Raw genomic sequence first — 21,380 nt, forward strand, 5'->3', positions numbered from 1 at the left:
GACAGACATTTGTGAGATTCAAATCTTTCTTTTTACGACTAACCTATCTAAGTTAAAAATGCTTCAATCCTGCTATTGGACACAAAATGGACCTATTGATCGTTAACACTACTATGTTGTAGTTAGTATTTTTTTCTCGTTGTTAAAAATCATCCTTTTCTTCACCTAATGGGTCAATTGCTGTCACATTTTCAGTGGTTAAAGATTGCTGTTTCCGCTAGAAAGCTTTTGCTTTTCAATCGTTCCTAAATGTTATATACTATTGTGATATACATGATGTAATACCGCTAGGTGGCGCATAATCACCCATATTGTTTTGACCTTATCTCTGCGAGGCTGACGTTCTAACTCTGCACGTGTTTTGTGTTACTTGCTGCTTGGTCTTCTACTGCTATGGTGTCTTAATTTTAAAATCTTTGGCTCTTACAATAAGGTAGTGTTGTAATGGAAACTTGATTCTTGTTGAAAAAGAACTAATGGCAGATGCACTACACTAAATTTCCTATGGTATCTAATAGTTCATCCTAACTTTTATACATATGACAACCGTTTTTATTCTGCCAAGCGTGACGGTCGTCTTCCATTTTGACTCTGCAAACTCCTGCTACGCGACGGTTGTAAGTTTTATGATATTGTGGGCTACTGTACATTAGGTACTGCAAAAGGTACAGTGCGGCAAAAGATTACATACTAAAGTTATAAGCCGAATCATTTAGTATTTTAATTCACGGTGGCATTAGACGCATGGATAATCATCGTCACAAGACCTGATTACGCTAGGACAATGCAGGTACTGGTACTAATGAGGTATGGTACCGTACGGTGGCTGTTACCCAGTTCCAGCCAGATTCGTTCAGGATAAGATGTTTGGGAGAAATTGTGGGTAAAGTATTTCGTTTCTGAAGTGTCCATATATTTGAGCATTGTTCTCTTGCTATTTTCGCATTCACAGACATTAAATAGGCAACTGTCGTTTTTCGACTAGGCCACCTTAAAATTTGCATTACACGTACATTTCTTGTCATTGTTGCCCATACTAAACCCGACCCACCTTTTGCACCCAACGCTATCTTTCACCCTTTACAAACTAATTTTGTGGAACTTGAACCAATACTCCAGACTAAGTTGAAAAGAATATTCATTTCCTTCTTTGCGTGTTTTATTTACAAATGACAAATAAAATCAAAATTATACTGAGCAGTACAGAAGTCACGTTTGCCTTCTCAAGGTTCGTCTTCAACTGTGAAAATAAAACAAATATTTTTTATGCAACAGACGGACTACACAATGTAACATGCTCCGATGATCCAACATAAGACAAACGGTTAGCTAAAATGACTATTTTAACTTTAAAATTCAAGTTCAATGAAATGTTTACACATTTGTCATGGATAGGACTTCATACAAGCAACCGGCTTAAATACGACTCGTTTTCTACAAAAACCTACACCCTTTCAACGAGGCATGGCATATATAGTATTTAAAAATTAGTCAAGAAGTAAACATAGTATGACTAAGCTTTTGAGCTTCAATGGCAGAGGCACTGTACAAACACATGCAGTCTAATCAATAATCCGGTTATGCTTCTTTCTAATACAGTATTTTAGTACATAACACTATTGTTTATTAAATAAAAAATACATATTACCAATGGTATCTTGTTTGTTATCTAAAGAGAGAAAATAATATCACATTAGGAACCTGCAAGATGACTGCATCAACAAATCATTAAATTGAAAAAAACATTGATAGCATGTTTAGGATAAATGAAAGGCACCATGTAATAATGCCCGAATAACGATTTAAGATAGATTTCCAGTAAAGGTTCTTTGATATGTGTTATTTAGTTGCTTTTGTGATGTCAAACTATTTAGTTAGAAAGTTAAAATGGTATTGAAATAGTCATTATTATTCGCTTTACCTTTCATCTGTACCAAAGCCGGGTCTAAAATAGATTAGAAATATAGTTATTCTCACGGTATAAATGAAAATAATTGAACCTTGGAAGCATTCGCGAAATGCCCGGACAATACTAAATGCCGCAAATCTTGCCAATCTCGGCAAATTTGAGTAGAAAATAGATAAACCATTTTATCCAAATTCATAATCTTATTTTATTTGACGCGATGTAAGCATCTGATCAACTCAGTACAAGATTTTGTGAATAATATATTGTTTGCTCATTCCATCCACACGGCCAAAATGAAATGATTGAGCACTCACAACTTCAAAGGCAGATGTCTGGAAAAGTTGTGGTTTGATATAATAAAATAACTGTCGCTCGTAATATATTTTTGCATAGTGCATAAACTAAAAATCAAGTCAGATTTATGTCACATGTTCATTGCCATAACATCGATCATTGCAAATGTGATCTTTTGGGCGAACTTTGAACTTTAGGTAATGAACTCCACATTTTATCAGTTTATAGCTCAATTTGACAGTCTGAATTGTTTAGAATTTAGACCATATTGAGACAAATAGAAAATAGCCATACTCTTATGTTTTAGTATTCAGATACATCATCAATTTCTTTATATTGTGCTACATATATGATAAATGTTTTGTTCACAATTAATCATAAGTTTCGAGGCAGAAACTGCCATGACAGAGATAAAAGTGGAAAATCAAAAAATCATGAAATACCTTCAAACATAAATGACCCTGACCATTCTCCATAGTTTTGAGACGTAATTCCATGTTGTGTGCTACCAACATATCTTGACATTCCATCTATCTTCCAAACTTGGCTATGGCCAGCTTCACCAGCTATTAAAAATAATAACGAGAATATCGGTCAGAGACCGAAGACTTATCGATCGAAGTTAGGGGATCCAAAACAGCGCTCTTACTCCATAGTGACACCTTGTGTCCCATCACTAATTAATTAATAACTCGCTAATTATACATAATTCGCCCAAAATCAATAGGCTTCTGGTCCGAGATATGATGAATGCACATGCAAAATCTGGAGCAGATTCATTTGCGCTTTCGTGAGATATCGCGTGCATCTAACATACATACAGACAGACAAATACCTATCAACATACTTACCGATTAAAATCGATAAGTAACAATTTTGTAGTTCAAAACATGAAAATAAATTTAACTTCAAATAATATTTAAATTTTAATAAATATCATAGTATTCTAAAATAACAAATCATTTCTTTTTATCTGAATGGAGCTAAAATGAGAGTATCGGACAGAGACCGAAGACTTATCGATCGAAAGTTGGGGGATCCCCAAAACAGCTCTTTTACTCCATAGTGAGATCTTGTGTTCCATCACTAATTAATTAATAACTCGCTAATTATACGACATAATTTGCCCAAAATCGATAGGCTTCTGGTCCGAGATGAGATGAATGCACATGCAAAATCTGGAGCAGATCCCGCTTTTGTGAGATATCGCGTGCATCTAACAGACAAACGAACAGACATACAGACAGACAAATCAACATACTTACCGATTAAAGTCGATAAGTAATTACCGATTAAAATCGATAGGTAACAAACGCTTACTCTTTCAATATGACTAGTAATGTATCTTTGTGAGTTTTCACTGACCTGTTAACACGCCTTCGTGTATTGCTGCGGCACATATACTGGAATCATCAGTATAGGTTCCTGTTCCCCATAAACTGTACGATTTCGTAGCGCAATCAGAAGGACATACCACAGTAAAAGTTGGGATTGAAAACGATCTTGCTTTGGTTTCACAAGTAATATTACCAACATTTTCTTCGTTGTTCTGAGGTTCTGAAGTATAAAATTAGCTCGAAGGTCTAATATAAAGGCTTTTCGCCTAAAAATTTTAACAGATGGGTTGTTTTATTTATATCGTAATGTGGTTAACAAGTATATATTTAATTTATTTACTACTGAATTGAAAAGATCCACTCCATTTTCCGTAACTTTTCGACCTAATGCCAAATCTTGTTGCACCAGAATAACTATTTCTACCAGAAGATTTCCAAACAACAATTTCGCCTCCTGTGTCAGCTGAAAAAATGTGATAGCGTTTAGTAATTTCATAACCATATAGCTAAAGATAGTGGTTTTGACAGTTAGTTACAATTATTTATATTTTATAGTCAAGTTGGGCTTACAAGGTAATTCAGTGATGCTGTTTAAATACGTTTACATATCAATCTGTACTGAAAAAAGTTACTGTTGGACCTGGACGAGCCATCGTGTTACCTTCAATAATTCCATCATGAATGGCAGCTGCACAAATATAGGAGTCGTCAGTATAAATTACGTTCCCCCATAATCTGTCGGTATTTGAATTACATCCAATCGGGCAAACCACAGTGAAATGATTTTCATCGTAGGTATTTGCTTGTACCAAACAAGATATCGTTTCTAAAAAGAATCATGTAAATATATATGAAGAATTAGGGATTTTTCAAAACAATCTTGTATTTTTAATGTGAATGTTGTACTTACTCCGAGTTTCATTTTCTGTAGACTTTGAATCTAGAATAAAAAGCAGAAATAGTTGTACAATGTCCAACATGACATAAGAGACCTATTGAAGATTTACTTAATAGTGTTTTAGTATAGTTTTGATATATTATTTTGTACGAATATCCTACCATTAAATTTAAAAGAACCGCTCCAAGCTCCATAACTTTTTGAAGTTACTCCATTTCGTGTTGTCCCTAGGTAGCTGCTTCTTCCGTCCATTTTCCAAACTTGAACTTTACCGCCTTCATCAGCTGAAATAAATCGTCCAGAATCACCATTTTCACATGAAAGTGAACAACACATTTATAACGACGATATTGAGATGATAAAAAAGACTGAATTAGATCACTGGATGTAGATTGATACCTACAAATTTTATAAATGGTTATTGTTATGTAGGCTATACCTGTATACATCTCAAAGCTGCATAGTAGTAAATGCGAATACGATGGCAATGAATCTGTTACGGTTCAATCACAGCTACTAACAATTTTCATCACAAATTCATGTTATTATCCAACCATATTACATTACCTTCAATCACACCATTATGAATAGCAGCTGCGCAGATGTAAGAATCATCTGTGTAAATCTCATTCCCCCATAATCTGAAAGTGTTTGACTCACATCCACCCGGGCAGATGACAGTAAAATGATTTTTGTTATAAGTATTCGCTTGTGTGGTGCATTGGACGGTATCTGAAATTTGATTGCGAATTGCGCTTTCATTATGCTAAGCTCAAATTTAGAAAACAAATCCACCCACTAATAAAACTGTATACCATACTTACCCTGAACAACTTTGGGTTCTGAAAAATTAGAAAAAATACAATAGTTACTATTTTTTACAAAAATTGAAAAATCAATTTGTCCAATTAACAAGCCGTTGTTTGTTTTAGAATACATATATACCACGAGATGCCTTACCAGTAAACTGAAAAGAACCGCTCCAACTTCCATAACTTTTTGAAGTAATACCATTTGTTGATGTTCCAGAGTAATTGCTTCTTCCGTCGGATTTCCAGACATTAACTTGGCCTCCAGAATTAGCTATAAATTACATATTGCTACATGTTTTCCATATTAACCCATGAAAATAAAAGACAACTACCACAATATATTTCTGGCGAACGAAAAGCAAATATAATATATAAATGCAATCGATAATATCATTTTCACCTTTAATCCGCACCCTTAGAGTAGTCTATTCGGACCTCATCTGAGTATTGGCGCCATTAACTTTGGATATGTGAAAGTTTCGTTTGATTAATTAAACAATTTTTATTTAGGGTTTTGGAGTTTTTTTCATTTTTATTATCAAATAATCATTAGCCAAAAACTACAATGCGCGTTAAAAAATAGAATTATTTTGCGGTTTCTTAGTTTTCCACGAATCGCTTTTCTTTTAAATTTTTGAAAGAAACAATGAAATATATTTCGGTGCACCATTAAATATAGTTTTGGAAACAGACGACTTTAGTAAATTTGAAGTGGAAACGATATATATGTTGTTTTGCTTGTGGTTGATCAGAGACTGTTACACGTATGGAGTATCTATTTCCATTCGTTCCAATATTGCTTATCAAATAGATTCGAATTTGATCAAATGCATTTAAATGTAATTACTCTTAAGGATAGGATTTTTGAATAATCGTAACTGATGGTGTGTTAAAAACGATCTTATAGTATTTTTACAACAATAATGCTGTTGCGTTACCTTCTATTACACCGTCATGAATAGCAGCAGCACAAATGTAAGAATCATCTGTGTAGATTGCGCTTCCCCATAATCTGGAAACATGTGAATCACATCCACTGGGGCAAACAACAGTGAAACGATCATCATCATAGTTATTTGCTTGTGTGGTACATGATATGGTTTCTAAAATTAATAAGAGAGCAATGCGAAATTGTATGGACACAAATAACAAAATGAAATATTTTACCCACAAGTTAGCAAAATCACATCTTGAACGAAGCTGGAACTGTGGAACAGCTACTGTATCTTACCAATAATGGTACCCTATTCATGCGTCCCATCTCAACAGGGAATCAAATAACAAATCATTCAAGTCACAACTGCAGTATCAAATCTCTTTCAGTATATATCGGCAGCCTACAGTATCTTATCAAATTACGTCCTACTTTCGCTGAGCACGAGTTCCGCTGATTGCGATCACGGAGCCGCATCACATTGCGCAATTTTCAATTTTGCTGATGCCATACAAAACTTTGTAGTGCAAATCGAATCTCATTCAGCTCACAGAAAATTTTGAAATAATTAAAAGTAATAGCCTTCAAGCGATATCAAAATTCTTCTTAACCACTAAAATTTCCAAAGCAATTGGTCTAGTAGGTAAAGAGAAAAGCATTTTTTACAGCAACAACAAGAAAACAATACCAACAACTTTATAACATATGTCCACTTCTTTCCCAATAATTACAAAAAGGGGTTTAAATCAGTTGTATCATACTTACGTTGGACATTTTCGGAATCTGGGAATTTAGTAAAATAACATACTGGTCAAATATGTGTAATGCCCAAATTATAATTTAACATACAAAACAGTTATCATTGACCTATGTGTTTTATTGAAGTTTTGTTTCTTTATCTATGGTAAAAATAGTTGAGTAAGGATGCCTTAGTTGATGCAATTTGTTATTTTATCTGTGGTTGGTCGGAAACTGTTACCGATATGAAGCGATGTTATTCAATTTATGAAAATATTGTTTGTCAAATTAAATCTAATCTTATCAAAGTATTTGTTTGTGATTACTCTTAAAATTAAGTCAGATATTTTCAAATGATCGCAATTCATGATGTATTGAGAACGATGTTATAGTAGTTTGAAAATAATAATAATAATAATCATAGACCTGTGAATTGAAAAGAACCGGTCCAACTTCCATAACTTTTCGATGTGATTGCATTTTTTGATGTTCCAATGTAATTACTTCTTCCGTCGGATTTCCAAACATTAACTTTACCTCCTTCATTAGCTGAAAATTAATTAAATGGTTGGGGAACAAAAAGTGAAGATTATATAAAGGTGGATTGACAACATCATCTGAATCTTTGCTTAAGTGCAGGATATTCAACTGGCGTACCCCGCTCCAAATCCGTCCCTTTTGGTATTTCATTCGGACCGCTCTGATTCTGTATTTTGGAGTAGTAGTTCTCGAACTTTTTAAGCCGCGCCTCTTTTTTAGAAATTGTCAAGTCTCGTGCCCCACTTTCAAAAATTACTAGCTAACAATAACCTAAGAATAACAGAGGGTAAGGCGAAATTAAGTTTTATTCAAAGAAAACGTCGAAATACTTGGATGGAACGTAAATAAGGAAATAAATGAAACGTTTTGAAATGTAAATATCCAAAATAAGTCGGGAAAGATCAAATCTAACTACTAATTTAAAGAGCTTCACGCCCCCTCAAAAAGCCCCCCCCCCCCCTCTAGTGGGGCGCGCTCCATCGTTCGAGAACCACTGTTTTGGAGCAGAATCCATCTATTAAAGACTCTTATTTATTGTTTCAGAAGATTTATTCAACTATATACGCGAAGAACCGTAACGTTATAATGAAGTATGCTAATAGTACTGTCTTGATTAGCAAATAATCATCAGCCGTAAATTGCAACGCGTGTTAAGGAGGTAGAATTTTATTTGCTTACTCGGTTTTCCAAGAATCGCCTTCCTGTTAACTTTCCAACCTCAAAGTTAGAGGCACAGAAATGTTTTTAGGCGTGCTGTGAAATATATTTTCTATCAAGACAGGACCCCAGTAATTTTGAAGTTTTGATTTATTATCTATGGTGAGAATAGTTGAGTAGAGATGCCTTAGTGGATGCAATTTGTTATTTTATCTGTGGTTGGTCGGAAACTGTTACAGATATGAAGCGATGTTATTCAATTTATGAAAATATTGTTTGTCAAATAAAATCTAATTTTATCAAAGTATTTGTATGTGATTACTCTTAAATTAAGTCACATATTGGAATCGATAACATCATTTTCATATTCAATCCGGACCTTTAGACTTAGAGTATTCGATTCGGACCTCATCATATTTTTTATTTCAGAGTATTGGCCCCATTAACTTTGGATATGGAATTTATTTTTTGATTAAATAAATACCTTTTATATAGTGTTCAAGAGTTTTTTCATCATTCACTCATATTTGCACCTACTTACGTACGAAAATTACTGTGACGTCATGACAAATGCGAATAGCGCTATTTTGATGGTACTCCCGAAGTATGTGAATCAAAATGCGGGACACCGGAACGTAGTATGTGTACCAGGTTAGGGTTAGGCCATAATTTATTCCAATTCGCCTTATTTTTGTTTTATTACGAGTTCGGAGACCAGCCAAGTGACGCCCGTAGTATTTGTACCTGAAATCATAGCCTAACCTTAACCTGGTACACGTACTACGTTCCGGTGTCTTGGTTCACATACGTCGGGAGTACCATTTTAATTATCAAATAATTATCAGCCAAAAACTACAATGCGCTTTAAGAATGTAGAATTTTTATTTTTTTTTTGCGGTTTTCAGTTTTCCACAAATTGTTTTTTTTTTTCAACTTTTTAACCTCAAAACTGATGCACTGAAATATATTTAGGTGCACTGTGAAGTGTATTTTTGGAAAGAGATGACCCCTGTTATTTTGAAATGGATACGATATGTTCTTTGTGATTAATCAGAATATGTTACACGTATGAAATAAAATATTTTAATTTGTACGAATATTGATCATCAAATAAAATCGAATTTGATCAAAAATATGAAAACGTAATTACTCTTAAAATTAAGGATAAGCTTTTGGAATATTCGTAATTGATGATGTGATAAAATCGTGTTATAGTATTTTGACAATAATGATGATGTTGCGTTACCTTCTATCACACCGTCATGAATAGCAGCAGCACAAATGTAAGAATCGTCTGTGTAGATTGCGCTTCCCCATAATCTAGAAACATGTGAATCACATCCACTGGGACAAACAACAGTGAAATGATCTTCATCATAGTTATTTGCTTGTGTAGTACATGATATGGTTTCTAAAATTAGCAAGAGAGCAATGCGAAGTTGTATGGACACAAATAACAAAATGAAATATTTTACCCACAATTTTGCAAAATCACATATTGAACGAAACTGGAACTGTGGAACAACACTGTTGGTATCTTACCAAGGACGGTACTCGGACTGTTCGAACATTCGCAGGTTTATTGAGGATAATAATTCATGCGTCCAGTCTCCACATGGATCGAATTAACGATTGATTCGAGTCGCAACTGTAGTATCAAATCTCCTACAGTCCCGACAATCTACCGTACCTCATCAAAAAACTTCTTATTTTCGCTGAGCACGAGTTCCTCTGATTGCGATCACGGGGCCGCATCACGGTGCGAAATATTCAATTTGTCACACAAAAATTTAATTAAAGTCAAAAACGAATCTTATACAGCCCAGAGCACATTTTGAAATAAATATAAGTAATTAATAGTCTCCTAGCGATATCAAACATTTTTTTACCCACTAATATTTTCAAAAGCAACCGTTCTAGTAGTTAAGGAAAAAGGCATTTTTTTCACAGCAACAACAAGAAAAATAAAATTAACAACAACTTTATAACAAAGTGGCCCATGGGTCTACTTCTTTTCCAATATTTACAAAAGTAGTTCTTTTAAAACATTTCAAGTAGTTTCAAATCAGATATATTATACTTACGTTGGACAATTTCGGAATCTGGAAATTAAAAAAAAAATACAAGTCAAATATGTATAATGCCTAATTTATAATTCAACATGCAAAACAATTATCATTGATCTATGTATTTATTGCAGTTTAAAAATTAAAGACCTGTGAATTGAAAAGAACTGCTCCAACTTCCATAACTTTTTGATGTGATTCCATTTCTTGATGTTCCATAGTAATTGCTTCTTCCGTCGGATTTCCAAACATTAACTTTGCCTCCTGCATTGCCTCCTGTAAAATTAAATATAGCTCCATGCTTTTTTAAAAATTTATTTAAACAAAGGGCAAATAATATCATCTTAATCCTTGCCTTAGTGAAAATAATTACTCTTCGAATTAAGGCTTAGATTTCAAATGATCGTAATTAATGATTTGTTTAAAACGATGTTTGGTAGTTTGATAATAAGAATGATCTTGCGTTACCTTCTATCACACCGTCATGAATAGCCGCAGCACAAATGTAAGAATCATCTGTGTAGATTACGCTTCCCCATAATCTGGAAACATGTGAATCACATCCACTGGGACAAACAACAGTGAAATGATTTTCATCATAGTTATTTGCTTGTGTGGTGCAAGATGTTGCTTCTGGAAAATGAATCTTTACATTGATTATCTTTGTCTTGTGTTAGAAAAACTTAAACTCGTTCCAAATGTGTGTTTCACTTACGCTGATTGTTTCTGGAATCTATAGAATAAAATAATAGGTATGAATATGTATCGTCACGTCATCGCTTTCTTTAGAGTAGAATTATTTAATATATAACTCACCAGTAAATTGAAACGAGCCACCCCAACTTCCATAACTTTTTGAAGTGATTCCATTTCTAGATGTTCCAGAGTAACTGCTTCTTCCATTAGATTTCCAAACTGTAACGTCACCCCCATTAGTAGCTAAAAATAAAATATGTTAAGCAGGGGATAACATTGGTGAATAAGGCATCGGTTCCTTAACTTAATTACATTACAACAGTATGTGTTTTCTGTCTTGTGCTTTTAATTTTATGCTTAATATAATGTGTAACTAAATATATGTCTATATATTTAATTAGAAAAAATTTTTTGATATAGCATGGCGTTACCTTCAATCACTCCGGCGTGAATTGCTGCTGCACAAATGTAAGAATCATCTGTGTAAACTATAGTTCCCCACAATCTGGAGGTGTGTGAGTCGCATCCGCTCGGACAAGTTGCAACGAAATGATTTTGATTGTTGCTATTTGCCTGTTTTGTGCACAGAACTGTTTCTGCAAAAAACAAAAAAACATAGAGAGCAATGCTCAAATATGTGGACACGAAATCCATTTTTTTCAAAACAGCAATAACAACAAGTGGGCAATTTTCAAATATAAGAACACGTCGGCCGAACATAATATTTTACCCGCAAGAAGCTTGTCAAAGTGTGGCGGCGATCGCCCATAATAGCGTCTGCGACAACGAACTCACTAAAGACTGGAAAAATCTATGTTTCAACTATTGGCGTGATTGTGTCGTCGCAGAGACCTTAATTTTGGATGTACAAGTTTGGGATCAGGTATGACATATGCAATTATTTTTACGCAACGGCCACTGATATTACACTACACTAGCCCCCGATTTCCTACTGTCCCAATAACCCATAGGTCCACTTCCTATTGAACAATGCTCAAATATATGAACACGAAAGCGATAACGAAGTAGTGTGGGTATGTAATTTTCCACAGTACCAGTACCGTAGGTTTCCCGACTTCCACTGACCACCAAATTGCTAAGATTGGAATTGTGGATCGGAACCACAAAGTGCACAATTTTTATTATTGATGGCGTTATCACGCATAAAAAAAACGAATTCCCTAAAGGCCGCAGAAATTTTAAAATAAATAATAGCTTTCTAGCGACAAACACAATCTTTAACCACCTAAAATTGTAAACAATTGGCACAGCAGAAGAGAGAAGGAAGCAATTTTGTCATAACAACAGCAAAAGGAATTCTAATAACAACAACAAAATATTACTAAAATTATCTATAAGTTCATTTCGTGTTCAACAAGAAAAAATACCGTCAACAACAGCAACAATATATTAACAAACCGATACATAGGTTCACTTCATGTCTAAAAACATGAAATTTTAACGCAAATATTGATAAAATATTAACAGCAGAAATAAAAACATGGACAAAAATACTCGTACAACCCACGAGAATGATATCAGTACGAGTTTGCTGTTTTGTTCGAAAAGCTGATTGACTTGGGATTTCGGGCATTTTTCCTGCCAACATATTGAACAATGGTCCCGACGGACCAAACTCACCTAAATTGATTGCTCCACAAAATTTCCAAAAATACTCATTATCATTTATATATACTGTGGTTTACCATTGTAACAATATTTTCCTATTTCTCAACAACTTTAATTGCCAATTCTAATTCATATGTCAATTTTGATCGCTATATTGATAGGCAATTTGATTTCACTGATTGAAAAACAAATAGTTCAAAATTGGTATTCCACGAGTATGCGCACCAAGATGTCTCACAACCTGAACTCTGACTTTGTACACAACCTGAGTTCAGGTTGTGCGCCATCTTGGTGCGCATACTTCAGGAGGTCCTAAAAATTAGTCTTAAAATTGCCCCCATTGTCCGCACTTGCGATTGAATTTTCAAGAGTTGTTTGCTATTTAACCGGATTTATTTTGAATTTGCCCACAGAAAATAAAAATAATACCTTCAAGTTCAACCTTTGGTGAGTCTAAATAGAGAATAAAATTTAAAGTAAGAATTAATAAATGTAAAAAAATTCATTCATGCATTACATATATATTACAAATGTCAGCAACAGGTAGAATAATATTTCCATATAATTTTATAGTTATCTACTCACCAGTAAAATGAAAAGATCCTCTCCAATACCCATAGCTTTTTGAGGTGATTCCATTTTTTGTGGTACTAGAGTAAGCGCTCCTTGAGCCAGATTTCCATACTTTTACATAGCCTCCATCAACTGGGTGAAGTTTACATAAAAAGACGTTTCAGGTGATTTCGAAAAGGATAACATTGTTAATTATTGTTTTACCATTTCCGTGCTAGTTTTAGTTTAAATTGGTATTGAATAAAATAGTAATATAAATACACATCTTCATCTTTACATTATCTTTATAATGATTTTCACCTGTCAACTTTCCTTCATGGATTGCTGCTGCGCAGATGTATGAGTCGTCTGTGTATACTGTTGTTCCCCAGAGCCTGTTCGTGAACGCATCGCAACCCGCCGGGCAGTGGATTCCGAATGATTGACCCTGATGATCCCTTGCCATGTGTTTGCATGTTGTAATGCCATCATTTGCAACTGAAAGTTGAAATGAATTAATAATCAAAGGTATGCATTTCATTAAATTAGACAGAGCATAATTTGTAGCAAATAAAATTTTAGTTTTATCAAATTGTAAGCTCGATATCTGGACCATTCGACAAATGAAAAACTGACTATTTTTCAAACAGCAGCATCATTGTCGATTCCAAAAATCACGGCATACCTTGTTTGTATACAATTTATAGGAAGTTTTTGAACAATTGAAAGTTTTTTGAGCATGCCATATAGCAACGACACGATAAATCAAAATCCAACTCCTCAACTCGCATGTAAACTAGTATATAAATTTATTTATATAAAGTATTTGTACTCACTTGTAAAACAATTTACAACATTGGCTGTCGTCAGTATACCAAATAAAAATATAACCTTTGTCTTCATCTCCATGTAACAAGATAGCAATGCAGTAAACTTAATTTGTTGATGCAGTTTTAACCACATTCCAAACATCTGCAGCTTAAAATTGCAGCACAAATGTAGTTACAGCAATATAGGTGAGTACGTTATGTCAGAGTTGGACCAAATATCACAGGTTCGTTTTGGATTTAGATTCAGGCTTGAACGTGAATATTTCATAGCTTGGCGGGGAAAGTTTTTGCTCAAGGCGTTTCAGTAATGCGCACTATACCTTGTTCACGTCCTGTCAATAAGCCTTAGTTGCCATTTAATTGGCTTGGATACGATCTACATGAAGATAAAAAGTTAGTGTTGTTACCCCGCTTACGAGCGTCAATCCCATCGGGTATTTCTGTAATATATATTTTAATATTATACACTCAATTGTTTCAACCCTATCCCTATCAAACATTCTATGCCCCAAAACAGAAAACTATCAAAAAAGTCTGCAGTGAAATTGTTATTACAATGCACGACACTTGTCTTTCCAGTTCGATTCAGCCTCAGAACTTCAGTTTTCATTCAAGCGCGTGACCTAATTTTTCTAAATATTCATCAAATTACTTACTTGATGAGGTTTCGATAAATGTTCTTCTGTTTACTGACCACGAAAACAGCGTCAAGTTGAACGGCAAATGTTTTACATCTTTGTGAATATATTCAGAATTATTAAACAATTTCTTTGGCGACGATAATTTGAAAATATTAGCCTATATTTCTTTGTGGCCAAATTTAATGCCCAGTCGTACATATCATGTATGAAAGAGCAACTATTTAATTACCATTGCATAAATTTTTTTGTGTTCAGAAATCGAGTCTTATTAGTAAATAACATCTTCTCATTTTTGAGACTTTGATACATATTTGTCTCACTTCTACTGGTCCAACATTTTACAACATTTCATAATCAAAAAATTAATATTCTGATTGCAATATTTTTCAAATGTGCAAATGCCAATGACAAAGTCCCATTGAGTCTTCTTATCTTTCATTTTAAACATAGATTCAACCATTTTAATTCCAACGTCACATCAATGACCTTTATTAAATTAACAACCCCATTATTATTTTTTTACTAAAAAAAATCCTGGTGCATTTATTCATTTACATATGTAACCATGCAAAATTTTTGAACATTATTTATAGAGTTCCAGTCGCCGATAGTTTTTGAATTTGAAAGAGCTTTTATACTTTTTTTTTTAGTATTGCCTTACAGAAATTTTGGTAAAATCATAAGTTTTATTGTAGAATCCCTCCAGTTGTTTAACAGCCTACTTTATATTATGTTTGATCTTTGAAATTTGTACTTCTTGCATAATGTCGTTTCAACCTGTTTGCTATTTTATTTTTTTGATTAGTAACAATTACATCTCCATTTTTTCTGTAAAACATTCGTCCAAATCTATTTTCATTTTATCTTTGAAAATTATTCTCTGAGTATCTTTTTGCTCGCGAAGGGGACATATGGATGGTTTTGTTAAGCTGTTGTTATTGTCAGTATTATTCTTGGTAGTTTTGGACACGGAGTGGACCTATGGTTTTGTTATTATGTTGTTGTTGTTCTTGTTGTTGGTATTTTCTTCTTGTTGTTGTAAAAAATCGCTTTTCAATGGACCAATTGTTTTGAAATTTTCATTGGTGAAAAATTATTGTTGTCGCTATTACTTTTATTTATTTTAAAAAAAATTGTGGGTTTTATGGAATTCGGTTTTCTTTTGGACGTTTTGTGTGGTGATGTCAACAAAATTGAAATTAATTGTAGAGGTTCCGCGCCCGCATGTCAGGGGATCTCGTTTTTAGCGGAAGTCGGAAGTTTTTTACAGTGTTCGGTAGACTACGGTACGCCGATGTAAAAAAAAATCAAAAAACAGTTGTGGCACGTATCCATTGGCATTTCAATATACGGGTGAAACTGGAAGCATGAATCACCATAGCCACAGGACCTAATACAGTCTAATACAGTCCGGGTATCGTTTCCGGTACCCTGAAACAGTTACTGGTAATGTGTTCCACAGTTCCAGTTCAGGATATAATTTTCGGGGAATTGTTGGTTAATAATGTTTTTTTTTGCCTTTCGTTGTCATATATTGCAGGATGGCATTCTTGTTCTTCTTGTTGTGGAAATATCGTTTTTCTTTTTAACTTTTTGGTCAATTACTTTGAAATCATCAAAATTAAGAAATTGCGCACCGTGTGGGGGTTCCGCGACCGCATTTCCGCGATCTGATGCGCAGCAAAGTCGAAGGTTTTATGATAAGTTTGACAAACTACTGCTACTGTGAAAGATTGGATACTATACAGTTGTGATCGAATCATTTGGTATTTCGATTCATGTTGAATCGTCATGAATGAATCATCATGACATGCGAAAGCTGGGACAGTCCGGGTACCGGTACTGCTGGTAAGTTACGGTACCTAGCTGTTTCGCAGTCCCAACTTCGTTCATGGTATGGTTTGGCGGGAATTGTGGTTAAACAATTTCGTTTTGGTCTTTGTATCCCTATATTCGAACATTGCTCTCTTGTTGAAGAAAACAAAGACCTAATTTAAACAACTTTTCTGTCTTGTACACATTATCATGGTCTTTACTGCGAAGTTTCGTTTTATTTCAAGGTTGTTTCATTATATTTTATTAATTATCTTTAGGATCGGCCTATCCATAAATGGCTAATCTGTGTCATAATTTGGGATTATGGCTAAATTAAATGTATTTTGGGGGTCAATAGTATTTCATAGTGGTCTGCATGTGAACAAAACCAATTTCAAAACTCAAAATGTTTTAGTTTAAATTATCCATGCTTGATCCGAGTGTTCTTAACCACGGTGACGTCATCATATTTTTTTATGTATCATTTTTATTTTACTACAAGGTCAAATTTTATTTGTATGAATCTGTTGGTATTTGAAAACGAAGTAGGCTATTCTGAACGCGCGAGCAACCTTTTCTGGCTCATAATAAACAAACAAAGATACCAGACAGCACGCGATCAAATACTCTTCGATAAAACGAATATAACTTCACTTCAAAAGCCCACTCTTGTTTTGTTTTAAAGGTGACGTAAAGCTCATCCAAAAGAGAACTCTTTTGCTCGCATATCGATCGTGTGTTGATCACAGCGTTAAAAGTGAGAAACTTTTTCTCAAAATTTTCTAAAATTTCTCTTTTCTTACCGGCGTATGGTCGGACTACTGAACTGAAAATATATGGAACGATCTTCTCTCTCGTTTTGCGTTGTCTCGCCGCGGGATCATTTGATCGCCGCCATCTTGGCATTCATGCTTCCAAGGTTTCTTCGTGTTGCATATGGTTTTGGCCAGTTTTCGTCTATTTTACTACCCATTGCGCCGCATATGGATGTATATGCGACACTTTGTGAGTATTCAAATACAATTGTATTCGAGTTGCATTTTTAGAGCCTGATGTGGATCTCGTTATTGAAAAAAATTGGTCGTTCAGACGATTGCACAATAGATATATAAGTGGAAACAATTGTTTTTGCCTGGTGACATAAAATGCAATAACCTCCACCGGGAAAATTTCACTAGTAGTATGGGACGAAGAGAAATTTAGTTGATACTGCCGTAGTCTGTGTACCAGGTTGGGGTTAGGCCATCCCTTTATTCTGACTTTTCTTATTTTAGTTCGGCGGTGTGGTGTATCGTGCTAAGCGTTAGGAATACGCTCGCCACCGCATCTCTCATCACCCTCTGTGGTATCACAGGTTCGCATCCCATGCGGGGATGATCATGTGCGAGATGATTACTGGACTCCTCGCCGCCGTAGGGTGGTTCACGTAACCGCTGGTCGGTTACGGCTTCCTCCACCATCAAGTCCATGCTTCCGAAAACAAATATCTGGCTAAATAATCCCATACCCGACCTGTACTGGTAACCGGACGAGAGGTCGTGGTTCGCCATATGATTGAGCCGTCCTAACAGCTTTCCTCTCCCTCGGGATAAATATGTAAATCCTAATCCTAGTTCTATTACGAGTTCGGGTACTGCGTGTGTTACCCAAGTGAATAATATACCTTTCAGTCTCTTTACACAACTTGATGTAAAGTAGGCGAACAACATTAGTTACCTCCATATAGGTACACACACTTCTGGAGCGCCCTTTAGTACTAGGTATATGTATATCTCCAGTAGGCCACTACGGCGCCAGGCCACACAAAATACCTACTTACGGCAATAAAATATGGCCAAATATAGGCAAATAGGGAATCGATTCCCATAAGCCATCTTGGCTGATGTTCTGTGGTCGTTTTTATTCGCTTTTGACTGATTCGTTGGCCATATTATTAACAGCGACTTACGCATATCCATATACCTGCCAAAATTAGACTGTATGGTAAGCTGGGGTAGGATTAGCGTTTGATATATAATGAGAAACGAATCAAGAACATGCGAATATCCAAAAAAAATCGACGCAAATAATTAATTCCTGTCAAATCCCATAAGAAATGCATTGCGCACATAGGAAAAGTTGGAAGCATATCGTCAAAACGAGAGAGGCTTCAAATGGTCCCGCGAAAACGAAAGAGAAGCACACTCTATATTTATATATCTCTGTGGTTCGGACGCGTTCGCGCTACGTAATTTGGGCGCGTTTTAGTGGGAAGCGGCGAAAATAAGCTTCTTAAACAGATATTGGGAAATGTACTAGCGTGTTTGGTTAACTATTTATGTCATATATAAAAGGGGTATAAAAAGTCAATTTGAACCAGCGTATATTAAGGTTTTCTTTTCCATTTACCACATACCCATTTTTATCTTACTCTATTTATTAAATTAAAATGTTTCCAATTTCGTTCCCATATTTTCCATTTATTTCAATTTTACAAAATACATATCACCATCTGTACTTTTTTATTCCGCTAGGTGGAGTAAAATCAAATCTAAATGTCTTGTTGGGTTAGCGAACTGAGTTTATACATTATGCATATATGTTCTACACATAAACAAATATTTACATTATATGAAACCTTTTAAGACAGTATTCTAGAGAAACCAACGTTAAAACAAGGATATACTTTGTTTCTCAAATATACCGAAAGAATTAAAGACTATGAGAGTCTTAGGCGGTTACGTATAAACCAAATTTATCTCTATAATTGTATATCGTCACGCTAATAACCGAATTGCGTAAGTCATTTTTAGCAGTTTTGAGAAAAATGTAAAAAACTTCATAATGATATTGTTATGCAATTGAGGGTCAATAGTTTGCCATGGTTCAATTTTTTGATCGTAGTCGGATTTAAGTTAATTTGTATGACGCAGTTAATTGACGTCATAATGGCGCACTGTGACTTAGGCAGAAATGTGTCTATGACTTGGGGACATACGCAATTTTGCAACTTTACTGTAAGCGCCAGTCCTGAAAACTAAACATTCCAAAAACGAATGTAATTCTCACTATCTACAATGTCTAATCCCCAAAATAGCTAATCAGTTTCAATTGCATTATTTTTTATGTTTAAAAATATATGTTTCATCAATATAACATGTTCTGCACACCCACCGAAATGAGAATGAGAATAAATATAAAGTATAAAACAGCAATGCACCCAATATAAAAGCCAACCAAGGTGAATTGGACTAGGACAGTGAATAACACAAGTGCACGTCTCCCTATACTGTAGTATAAATTCAAATTAATACGCGCTAAGCTAGAATCCGAGATGCAAAAACTGAAAAATACTTAGCCGAGATTATTTTGCCTTTGTGACGTCACAATAGTCCTGCGGTAAGAATGATAATTCATTATGACGAAACAATTGCACAAATGTGCATGTCATACTAAATCTCCATTTTTATGGGTTTCGGAATTCTTAAAATACAATCTGAGTTAACAGACAGGTGCGCAGCCTTACATAAATACCTATTTAAAAAAAAACTCGAAATCGTCAAAAATGACTTACGCAATTCGGTTATTAGCGTGACGATATTTCTTTATAGTATTTGCTAGTATTTTATTAGTTATCTTGCATTTTAAATTGAGATAAGTTGAATAAATATTTGAGTTAACAATTGCGCATTACGAGGTCTCAATTCCCATAAACCATCTATATATGATGTTAAGGAAAACGAAATTTATAGCAGTTCAAGACACCAAGGTCAAACAATTAGCTTAATCGAACTGAAATCAATATTAGGCTGTTTGAAAAAGCGTGCCGGAATATCTACTTCGAACATTAGCAATGCTAGATTAGACCTGGGCGATGTTAAAATTTAATTGAACATTGTGGATTTAGAAAAATTGAATCGGGAATAGATTTAACTATCGAAAATAATTTTATAAAATAATATTTAATTCTGTCGTCTAAAATTAGTCTTGCACGAATATTATTGTTTAGGCTTCATAATTGATTAGTACTGTTTGGTTTTAAATATCTGGCAACACCAAGCTGCAGAATTATTGCGTTGGGCGGGCGTGAACGTACAAAGAGAGGCTTGATAAAGTGAGTTTTACTTTTCTGACCTCATTTGGCAGTGTCGTTAGGCAATAATTTGAGCTACACTTGTTCTTATTCTTATCATGATACTAACAAATGTAAACATTCAGCTGCAGTGCTGCGTTTGTTTTTTAATGGTATAAACGGCGAGCTGCCTAAAGGGTTTTCGATATAATCACAAATGGCGAGGAAAAAAAACTTACATAGTCATCTTATTCGACAAATAATATCAATATTTAAAATTAACTATTTAACATTTTTTCTCATGCACACAAAGCTTGTACAGGCTGAGTAAAACGCCCATAACCTTTCCTATGCAAGTTCACTTGTAGGGTAGTAGGTAGTCACGAACCTTGGCTAGGAGTTGTTTTAAAACACCACAAAATTTGACTATTCAGATTTTAGACAGATTTCCTACCCGATTAAGCTTGGAAACAAAGCTGGAAAGTTCTTCAAAATTAACAATATTGTACCAAAATAATGCGCAGAAAAAATGCTGGTTACCATTTTCTGCTGAGTTAATGATGATGATTCAATAACCATAAGATTAGATATTAATTAGATTATATTTGCGCTTCACATAGTCTAACTTAGACTCTTTGTCACAACTTGTGGTGATTTGGGATCTGATAATCTAAATTTGGGAATCACTGACTCGTACATGAATGGGGTTTAGTGATGACAATGTCCAAAGTGTTAATTTTCTAAAATATGTTGAACTAAAAATTAAATTTTGTTTAAATATAAGTTTTAAATATAGCATTTCCACCTATTTTATACTGATTTTTGAAAATATACAAAAACAAATGTTTTATTCAACGACATTTCTCCACATTTTCAAATCGACACGACTGTATACGTGGTGGCTCAGTGGTTAAAACATTGGACCTAACTGTGCCTCATCTTCGATGTAGCAAACAGATTAGGCAATGCAGACCCGCGAAT

The 21,380-nt window shown here is 34.5% G+C and overlaps 1 protein-coding gene across 3 annotated transcripts; it reads right to left on the reverse strand.

Moving 5' to 3' along the window:
• Window positions 1–1,123: 1,123 nt before the first annotated feature.
• LOC120338417 (uncharacterized) lies at window positions 1,124–14,340 on the reverse strand. Of its 3 annotated transcripts, XM_078117399.1 has the most exons (26): window positions 13,899–14,337; window positions 13,384–13,560; window positions 13,096–13,215; window positions 12,940–12,963; window positions 11,313–11,477; window positions 11,002–11,124; window positions 10,901–10,918; window positions 10,654–10,818; window positions 10,336–10,461; window positions 10,204–10,221; window positions 9,366–9,530; window positions 7,349–7,471; window positions 6,950–6,967; window positions 6,189–6,353; window positions 5,399–5,521; window positions 5,263–5,280; window positions 5,006–5,170; window positions 4,600–4,722; window positions 4,451–4,480; window positions 4,202–4,366; window positions 3,881–4,003; window positions 3,569–3,760; window positions 2,647–2,769; window positions 1,922–1,945; window positions 1,649–1,669; window positions 1,124–1,240 (listed from the first exon to the last, which is right to left on the reverse strand). In XM_078117399.1, exons 1-26 carry the CDS (start codon window positions 14,032–14,034, stop codon window positions 1,224–1,226), a joined length of 2,667 nt encoding a protein of 888 aa, XP_077973525.1. In that variant the 5' UTR covers window positions 14,035–14,337; the 3' UTR covers window positions 1,124–1,223. The 3 variants fall into 3 exon arrangements, with proteins under 3 accessions (XP_077973525.1, XP_077973527.1, XP_077973526.1); XM_078117401.1 differs by lacking the exon at window positions 10,901–10,918 and having other exon boundaries at window positions 13,899–14,340; XM_078117400.1 differs by lacking the exon at window positions 6,950–6,967 and having other exon boundaries at window positions 1,125–1,240; window positions 13,899–14,336.
• Window positions 14,341–21,380: the final 7,040 nt, after the last annotated feature.

Source organism: Styela clava, chromosome 10, assembly GCF_964204865.1.
Source record: "Styela clava chromosome 10, kaStyClav1.hap1.2, whole genome shotgun sequence".
Lineage (NCBI taxonomy): Eukaryota > Metazoa > Chordata > Ascidiacea > Stolidobranchia > Styelidae > Styela > Styela clava.

What these genes read in the sequence shown, in the direction of transcription:
- LOC120338417 (XM_078117399.1), bottom strand. Translation starts at nt 14,034, where the DNA reads ATGTTTGGAATGTGGTTAAAACTGCATCAACAAATTAAGTTTACTGCA. An exon ending in TGTTGTAAATTGTTTTACAA is followed by an intron (nt 13,561 to 13,898) that starts GTGAGTACAAAT and finishes TTCAACTTTCAG; the next exon opens with TTGCAAATGATGGCATTACA. An exon ending in ACCAAAGGTTGAACTTGAAG is followed by an intron (nt 11,478 to 12,939) that starts GTATTATTTTTA and finishes TGTTTTTTGCAG; the next exon opens with AAACAGTTCTGTGCACAAAA.